Genomic DNA, 8,739 nt, shown 5'->3' on the forward strand with positions numbered 1-8,739 from the left:
AAATTTCAGAAAAATGAAAAAAATTTGAAGTGAAAATAGTATTTAAAAATTAGAGTTGTGTTTGAACATGAATATAATTTGGAGCTGTTTTTGGATTTTTGTGAGTGAGTATAAGTGAAAATTTTGAAAAAGAGCTTTTTGGAGTATTTCAATTTTTGAAAAATTTTAAAATTCAACTTCAAGTAAAATTTGAATTTTTTATGGCCAAACACTGATTTCGAAAAAAGTAAAAAATTTCTTATGGCCAAACAAGCCCTTAATTAAAAGTTTTAGGTTCGAGTATTGAAAATGAAAGGAAAAATTACGCGACACATAAAATATTTACTCCCTATTTATTATTCGTAACGATATTTGAATTTTATAGCAAATAATGAAATAAGAGATTAATTATTTTGAACTAAAATAAAAAAGTAATAAGCTCTTGTAGCTCAGTTGGTTAGAGCGCTTTGTTACTTATCATAGGTCTTGAGAGTTCGATTCTTAACAAGAACATTTTATTTTTCTGTATTTCGCTTTAGTTGTATTCGTTGCGCGAACAAATACAACCGATGCATGTTGTATCTATTGTATACACCTATGTATAGTTTATGTATTTCGTTTTAGTTGTATTCGTTGCACGAACAAATACAGTCGATGCATGTTGTATCTATTATATATACCTATATATAGTGTATTCGTTGTGCGTTTGAATACAAACGATACAAATTAATAGCAATTAAATAATAACTACGGATGATAATTAGATAAAATATAGTTACTAGGCAAAATATTTAGAAAAGACATGATATTTAAATTACTCATAAGATCTGCCAAAATGTTTTCTTATTGTTTTATTTGAAGACTAAAATATCAAGGAGAGATATAGTGCCACATCACACACCAGTACTTGGGGGGGTAACTACCTTTTCATGAAAAGGACAGGGTCCCACATGACACCCCTCTCCTCTCTTTCTCTCTCCTGCACTTTTTTATCAACTTTATTATTATTTTATTTTGTAGATATTATCAGAACTCAACAGTTCAACAACATTACTGTCCAAAAGACTTTCCATAAAACAACCCTCCTAAAGAAGATATTTTGGAAACTGGAAAAAATCCTATCTTTCTTGTTTAGGGGTTTTTGTTCTCTACTTTGAGAAAAAAAGCTGCAGCAAAAGGAGTTACTTATCAGTACTTATTTCCCTTTCCTTTGTATATCTTTTTTGGTCAGCTACAGTTATATCAGGTAAAAAGTTAGTTAATTTCTTGAATGTTTTTTTTTCTTCATTTTTTTCAGTTTATTGAGGTTTATCTTCTTGAATCTCTGTTGGGCTTTCTTGTTTGATCTGTTTATCAGTTAATCTAGTCTTGTGTGTTATTTTCTTCTATACTTTATGTAGTTATTCAGATCTTTTTTCTATGCTTCTTTGGAGCTTAAGGTTATCTCTTTGTTTGATGTCTTTTAGTCAGAGGTAATTTTCCCACCTTGAGATATTTAATAAGGTAAAAATGTCAATTTTTTTTTGTTGTTGTTGTAAATAATTATGCTTAGAAAAAAGTTACTTATGACTCTGAAAATTCCCCACTGTTCGTCTGGATTTTTGATTCTCAATTAGTTTGGAGCTACTTTTTCTCCCTTTTGACTGAAATGACATCTTTTTATTCAGCCTTTTCCATTTTGTTTTAACTGCTATAGTTGTATTTAAAAAGTATTATTTTGCTGACCAAGACCTCATTTTGAATTCTTCAATTCATGAGATAAGGTAAATTTTTCTTTTTTGTATGTGCAAAGATCTTAGAAGTGGAGCTTTGGCGTAACAGGTAAAATTATGCCATGGGACCAGGAGGTCACGAGTTCGAGCCGGGTAAATAACCTCTTGCAGAAATGCAGCTAAGGCTGCGTACAATAGACCCCTGTGGTTCGGCCCTTCCCCGGAGCCCGCGCATAGAGGGAGCTTAGTGCACCGGGCTGCCCTTTTTTATGGGCAAAGATCTTTACTTATGAAGTATAGACTTGTATTATACTAAATTTTTTACTTATTTTAATTCATTAGCTTTTGAAAATGCAGATTCTTGTTCCTTATTGTAGAAGGTAACAAAAACAGTTGAGCAAATCGTCTTCTGTTGCTTAAAGTTTAAAGCTTTCTATCTGAAGGCTGAAGATCTTGTAGACTGGGAAAAAGTTATGGGTTATATATGTGAATTCTGTGGAGAGCAACGGTCGATTGTATATTGTCGGTCTGATGCAGCGTGCTTATGTTTGTCGTGTGATCGAAATGTCCATTCCGCAAATGCCCTTTCAGAACGTCATTCGAGGACACTTATATGTGAAAGGTGTAATTCACAACCAGCTGTTGTTAGGTGCATTGAGGAGAAAACGTCGCTTTGTCAGAACTGTGATTGGTCAGGTCATGCTAGTAGTTCCAGTTCAGGTTCTACGCACATGAGGCAAGCGCTTAGTAGTTACACGGGGTGTCCTTCCGCTGCCGAACTTTCCAATAGCTGGTCATTTCTCTTAGATGACCCTTCAATTGGTGCTAGCTGTGAACAGAGAATGGGTACAATGAGCATCAAGGATAACCGCCCGAGAGATGGTCAAAGTCCTCAAGGGAAGGAAAACTCACAAAATATGCGCGCTGCAGTCGAAGTGAATGACATGGATATTTCAGAAAAATCAAATCTTTTGGTGGAATCATCTACGCCTACTCTTGACAACAAGCAGCATAATGTAGAACCGCCTATTAGATCCTCGAATTCTGCTATGTCAAAGGTAATCTAAATTTTCATTAAAGTGTTTTGATAGTAATGCAGAAATTTTTCATGAATTTTCAAGGAACTGATTTCCAATTTTCTGGAAGCACATTAGTATCCTGTCCTTAACTGAAGCAATTAATAGTTGACTATTGAAACAAGAATCACCCATTTTTGTTAGTGTTGTGCTGCTAACACTAGCAAAAGTGCTCCTGAGCTCGGAGCATTTTATATTAATGATAACCTTTTCTGGAAATAATGTTTTGCACTTTTTATGTTTATACCGTCGATACATCATGCATTACTTTGTCAAAAGCAGTCTTAGCAACTCGGATCCTGCTTCCCACCGGTTGGATGGGGATGGGGATGAGGAAAAGGAGCGGAAGTGGTTGACCGAAAATGTCTTTGCTTGAAGCATGATTGTCTATCCCTTTTTTACGTGTCGAGAATTTTCTTGAGCTATTATCTTTATTAACTTTCAGGGCGGCTATATGGGAGCAAAAGGCTCTAGCTTATTTGAGGAGGATCCTTACTGTGACAATCTCATTATGGATGCGGTGGACTTGAGTATTGAGAATTATGAAGAGCTATTTGGTGCTTCTCTTAATTATCCAGATGAACTATTTGAGAATGAAAACTTTGATGATTTATTTGGGATGAAGGACATAAAAAGTGCCGACTCCAACTGCCGAGGTGCCAATGCTGCCGAGGTGGGTAACTGAATCATGTTAACATTATTTCTCCTGCATATACTTCAACTGCCGTATACCTTTCATTGTTCTATTAGTTTTTCGTGCAGAACGCGTGGCATTATTTTACTATTAGCTAGATCAAGAACTTACAAAATACTTTTCTTTCTCTCTATTCATAATCTAGTTAGTGTAAACATTTTTCATCTTCTTGAAGAGATATGTTGATACTCACTTATCGACAGAGGCGGAGCTAAAGAGGTAGATACGGATTTCGGATGAACCCAATAGCTTTTACTAAGACCTTGTATTTCGTATTAAAAAATCCATTAAATATGAATAAATATTTAATTGCGAACCCAATAGCTAAACGAGCTATGCATTTGATGACAATTTTAGAATCCATAAACTTCAAATCCTTGCTCTGCCTCTGCTTATCGAAAACATATTTCCTCATGTTGAAGGATGTCCGCGAAAAGTATAATGTTCTTTTGTGATGTTTTTGTGATCATGCATCTTTCTTCCCTTTTTCTCTTCCCTTTAAAGTTGCTTTATTTTAGGTTTCTCCCATCTTAGTTTGATATTTCGAATTTCCACAAGTTACATTTAAAATAGAAGTAGAATAAGAAACGAGCAGGTTATACCATGTTTGGGTGAGCCATAGAATGTGGTTGTGGTCGCTTAATCATGCTAAATGTAGCTGGCAACAGCACAAGCTATAATCACGAAAACAAAGATAAGAGGTAAATAGATTCCTTTGAGTTTGTTGCTATTTTTTATATTTGTCCACTTGATTGGTATTTGCAACTTTTGATAAGAGATAGATTCATTTCAACTTAAATGGTAGTCTGCTATTATGCTATATGGAGTAGCAGGTATTGATTAAATCTCTGCTTTTATTTCTTAAACTTTTGGCCGTGATGTCACATACCCTTTTTTGATGCTTTTAATAAGTTTGCTATATGTGGTAGGTTAGTGTCTTAGTTACAAAAAAGGAAATGAGATTTGTTTCAACAAATATTAAATAGTTATTCATCTAGCTGTTGTAATTTTATTCTGGCCAGTAGATATTGTACACATACAGGCATGACTATTGCTCCTGCTATATTTTTTAATAACTGCTCCCACTCTACCGATGGGAATTTTATCATAGAAAAGTCAATAGAACATTCAATCGAAATATTTCTGAGTGTTATTACATGTTGTACTAAATTCTACTCTTTGTTGTTTATATGCAATGTTGGCAAAACGCATTGCATTTTAGCTGTATTTTTCTGTTTTTATTACATTCTTCACCTTGAATTGGTCAAAATATGCGGAATTTCTTACTTTTCGTGAAGGATTAGATCCTGTAACTGGGTGTGTGTGGGTAATTCTTTTGGTTTGTGGGATAGGGGAAGGGGTAGAGGAAGGGGTTGAAAGTTAGTCGAGTAACAGAAGACGGATAGCTTGCTAATTTAGCACGTAAGGTTTCACAATGTATAGGAAGGAATATCTTACATATGTAACTCTGTTCTTTGATACTCTTTGAATCAATAACTTGAGATATCTGTTTTACAGAAGACAGGCATATCTTTTTTGTTTGACCTTAGTAACTAGATATCAAAACAAAGTAATTTGATTCCTTCCTGTAATGCAGAACATCTATTTTCTGTCTTTTCCTTCCAATATCTCTTTGTTTGGGAGTGGAATACATTTCCATATTCTTCTTCTTGTGTTCTGATGCTCTTTATCTCGCCGTCTGTGATTATTCTTCTTTACCAGGGATCATCAATTGCACGGGTGAACACGGTGCAGCCAACATGTAGCAATGCAGAATCTGCAGATTCTGCGATGAGCTGCAAGACGGATTCTATCCTTTACTTTGCTAGACAATCTAGCCTTTCATTTTCCAACCAAACTGGAGAGAGCACCGCCGGAGATCACCAAGACTGTGGAGTCTCCCCAATGCTCGTAATGGGAGAGCCGCCACCATGGGGTCCTCCTTGTCCTGAACCTTCATCGCCATCAACTAGCAGGAGCAATGCTGTGTTGCGCTACAAGGAAAAGAAGAAAACAAGGAAGTAAGTTCCTTTTTTTTTTATGAATAGTTGAAACTCACCTGTCCGTAGCATCTCAAGCTCTGTTCAGTTGCGTCACTATATCACATTGAAACAGAGAATGGCGTCGTTCTGACTAGAAGTGTCTTCGGTCGCTTAAGATGAACTTGAAAATGTATTGTGAAATGTTGAATGATATTGCCACATCTCATCTAAAAATTTAAGTTATTAGACATGATACACTTTTATACAACTTATTAATTTTCAACACAGTCCTTTACATGCGGGCCTGATTCTCTTTTCCCTTGAGCATGTGGAAATTCTTTTGGTAATGCTTGGCGGCGAGACTTGAGCATAGGACTATGCTTGCTCTAATACCATGTTAAATTTCTGATCATCTCATTTAAAAGTTTAAATTGTTGTACAATTTTTTTCACTTCGTTATATCTAAAGTATGGAGATTGCGCAATCTTTGGTTGATAATATTGCAACACTCGTTCTCTCAGCTTAGGCACATTCCAACCTTCTTCTAAGCCAAGAAATTTTGTGCATATTTTTGTTCAGCATTTAAGTTAATTGAGATATCTTGATTATTTAGCTTATGTACACCTTGGTACCAGAACTTTCCCTCGATTGGTAGGTTTTCAATACCTTTTTTAACAATCTTTTTTATAATGTGATAGATTTGACAAGCGAGTGAGATATGTTTCACGCAAGGCAAGAGCTGATGTCAGAAGGCGTGTGAAGGGACGGTTTGTCAAGGCTGGTGATGCTTATGACTATGATCCACTCCCAACCAGAAGCTATTGATTGTAAACATTCTTATAATATATGTAAGGAAACAAATTATCCATATTAAATTGAGACCAAACATTTAAGGTTTCTTCCAAATAGATGAAAGAAACGCTATATTTGTTGTTGCAAATGATAAATAGTATGATTGTGTCTCAGGGGATTGCTATTGTTTCTGAGGAAGGAAGCTCAAGCTCGAAAGCAGATACCTTCGCTTCACCAAACAAGTAGGAGAAATTACGAACATGCCTCCTTTTGCCATTTCTGGAGCAGACGATCAGCCTTCTTTCCAGAGGGCGATCAAGATTCACCTTTCTCGACTCTATTTATGAATGCATAGAGTACGCCGGACTTTCTCTACCTTGCTTTTGTTCTTGCAACTCTAATTTGGTGACAATATCACACATTTAAAGTACTCACAAAATTTAGCTGTACGTTCGTGTCCGATTAGGATTGTATTGCTTGGCTATTATGTTGACTTGTCATGTATATTCTAGTCAGTGTGTAGAAATTAAGGGCTACAAAGTTCGACGGGAGCTTGTTTTTGTAAACTAGTTCATTTTTGCCAGATAAAATGTGGAGATGGAGTATGGTTTGAGAGGGCCAACAATGATACTGCAATAATCCTCTCATATTTTACATGTTATGGATTTTTGGTAGTTATATCTGATTATTTACTGTAGTTATGTATGGAGCCTTAGAATAACGGTAAAGTTGTCTCCGTGTGACTTATAGGTCACGGGTTCGAGCCGTGAAAGCAGTTAATCAGCCACTAATGCTTGCATTAGGGTAGGCTATTTACATCTCCTCGGACCCTGTGTGAATGCGAGATGCTTTGTACACCAGACCGTCTTTTGTATATCTGGAAAGGTACTGATATTGCCTCTTGAAATCCAGTACTATAAAGTTTGAAGAGAGATGATAGGATTATTTAGTCAAAACAATCTATGATTAATGCTGTTAAATGTTTTTTCTTAATTAAAGATATATAAAAACTTTAAACGACACTTATTTTAGACAGGAGGGAATACCTCTATGGCAATAGAAATAGTCGTTCTGTAGGGGTAAAAATTCGTACTCGGTATTTATACTGAACCAATAATAACATGACATGCGTTTCTAAGTACTTTTTTATCACCTAACTATGGTCAAGCAATGTACATTCCATCTCATTTACTACTTAACCATAGTAGAGTATATTAGTTTGGTGTAAATACCAGGTGCGCATAAGTTGTTACAAGTTGATATAAATAGATAAGTTGTTGCGGTGTGATCTGTATTTAATGATTTCACTTTGAATGCATTCTAATTCAACATTCTAATCTCTAATCTGCTTACCAGTGATGCACTGTTATACCAAGAGAATAAGCTGTCACATAATCTAAACTCAAATTTCAATCATATTATATATTTATTACTTTGTGCTATATTTCCTCCTATATATAACCTTTTTCCAATACACAAACATCATTTTTTATATAATTTTCTTTTCAAAAAATACTTTGTTTTCTCCAATCAATTTCCAAGTAAACTATGGCAGAACATAAATATATTAGCCTTCGTGACCTTTTGAAAAACCAACCAATTCATATACCAAAGTTCAAAAATTCAGAATATTTCACAGGATGCAATTCATCAAAATCTTCTCCAGAGCAACCAAAAACTGAAGAATCTAATGGTAATTTCTGGGTTTTTTCTAAAATACTTGAATTTACATTGAAGTTGGTCTTATATATAAAACAATGCTTTGTAAATTGATTGAAGTTGGGTTTTTTTTCTTTCTCTTCAAGTTATGTAGTCTGGCTACCTAAAGAGTTATAAAATTTGCAAAAGAAAAGATTTGATTTATTGAGATGAGATTTTGTCAATTTTTTTGAGTATCTAATTGCCTAAATATTTTTGTAAATAATGTGGCCCAAGCTCTTACAACTTTGTTTGGATGGTTGTTACTCATTGTATTGTATCGTATTGTTACTCTAAATACAATATTTGTTTTGATTGTTACCTAAATTTTACTGTATTGTATCGTTAAATCCATCGTTAAACAACGATGAAAAGTGTGACTTTATGAAACGACCGATTTGCTGTGGACTCAGAGGTAGAGCCGGGATTTGAAATTTATGGGTTTAGTGTTGCAGTCCTTTTAAGTTATTGGATTTTATATTATATATTTGTACATATTCAATGGAATTTTTAAGAAAAAAATACAAAGTATGAACAAAAGCTACTGGGTTAAGTCGAATCCGCATCCGACACTGTAGCTCCGCCCATGGGTGTGGTTGTGTCGTTACCTTATTTTTTTCCTCTCATTTTGCCTTTCCTTTTTATTAAATAATCCTATATAATCCTCTACCCTATCTTTTTATATAATAATTCTATCTTGGACTTATTTTTTCTTTATAATATTGCAAGTTTATTCTTTATATTATTGGTACATGACATTATAAAACGACGACAAATAATGCAATTTATCCAAACATTGTATACAT

The 8,739-nt window shown here is 34.6% G+C and overlaps 1 protein-coding gene across 3 annotated transcripts; it reads left to right on the forward strand.

Annotated features, from left to right (window-relative positions):
* The first annotated feature begins 1,009 nt into the window (after positions 1–1,009).
* LOC104099713 (zinc finger protein CONSTANS-LIKE 9-like) lies at positions 1,010–6,913 on the forward strand. 3 transcript variants are annotated; one of them, XM_009606788.4, is made up of 7 exons: positions 1,010–1,225; positions 1,801–1,844; positions 2,049–2,749; positions 3,213–3,440; positions 5,184–5,482; positions 6,142–6,291; positions 6,410–6,913. In XM_009606788.4, exons 3-6 carry the CDS (start codon positions 2,165–2,167, stop codon positions 6,266–6,268), a joined length of 1,239 nt encoding a protein of 412 aa, XP_009605083.1. In that variant the 5' UTR covers positions 1,010–1,225; positions 1,801–1,844; positions 2,049–2,164; the 3' UTR covers positions 6,269–6,291; positions 6,410–6,913. The 3 variants fall into 3 exon arrangements, with proteins under 3 accessions (XP_009605083.1, XP_009605082.1, XP_033512890.1); XM_009606787.4 differs by lacking the exon at positions 1,801–1,844 and having other exon boundaries at positions 1,011–1,225; XM_033656999.2 differs by lacking the exons at positions 1,010–1,225; positions 1,801–1,844 and adding an exon at positions 1,303–1,451.
* Positions 6,914–8,739: the final 1,826 nt, after the last annotated feature.

The sequence above is a fragment of the Nicotiana tomentosiformis genome, chromosome 6 (genome assembly GCF_000390325.3).
Source record: "Nicotiana tomentosiformis chromosome 6, ASM39032v3, whole genome shotgun sequence".
NCBI lineage: Eukaryota > Viridiplantae > Streptophyta > Magnoliopsida > Solanales > Solanaceae > Nicotiana > Nicotiana tomentosiformis.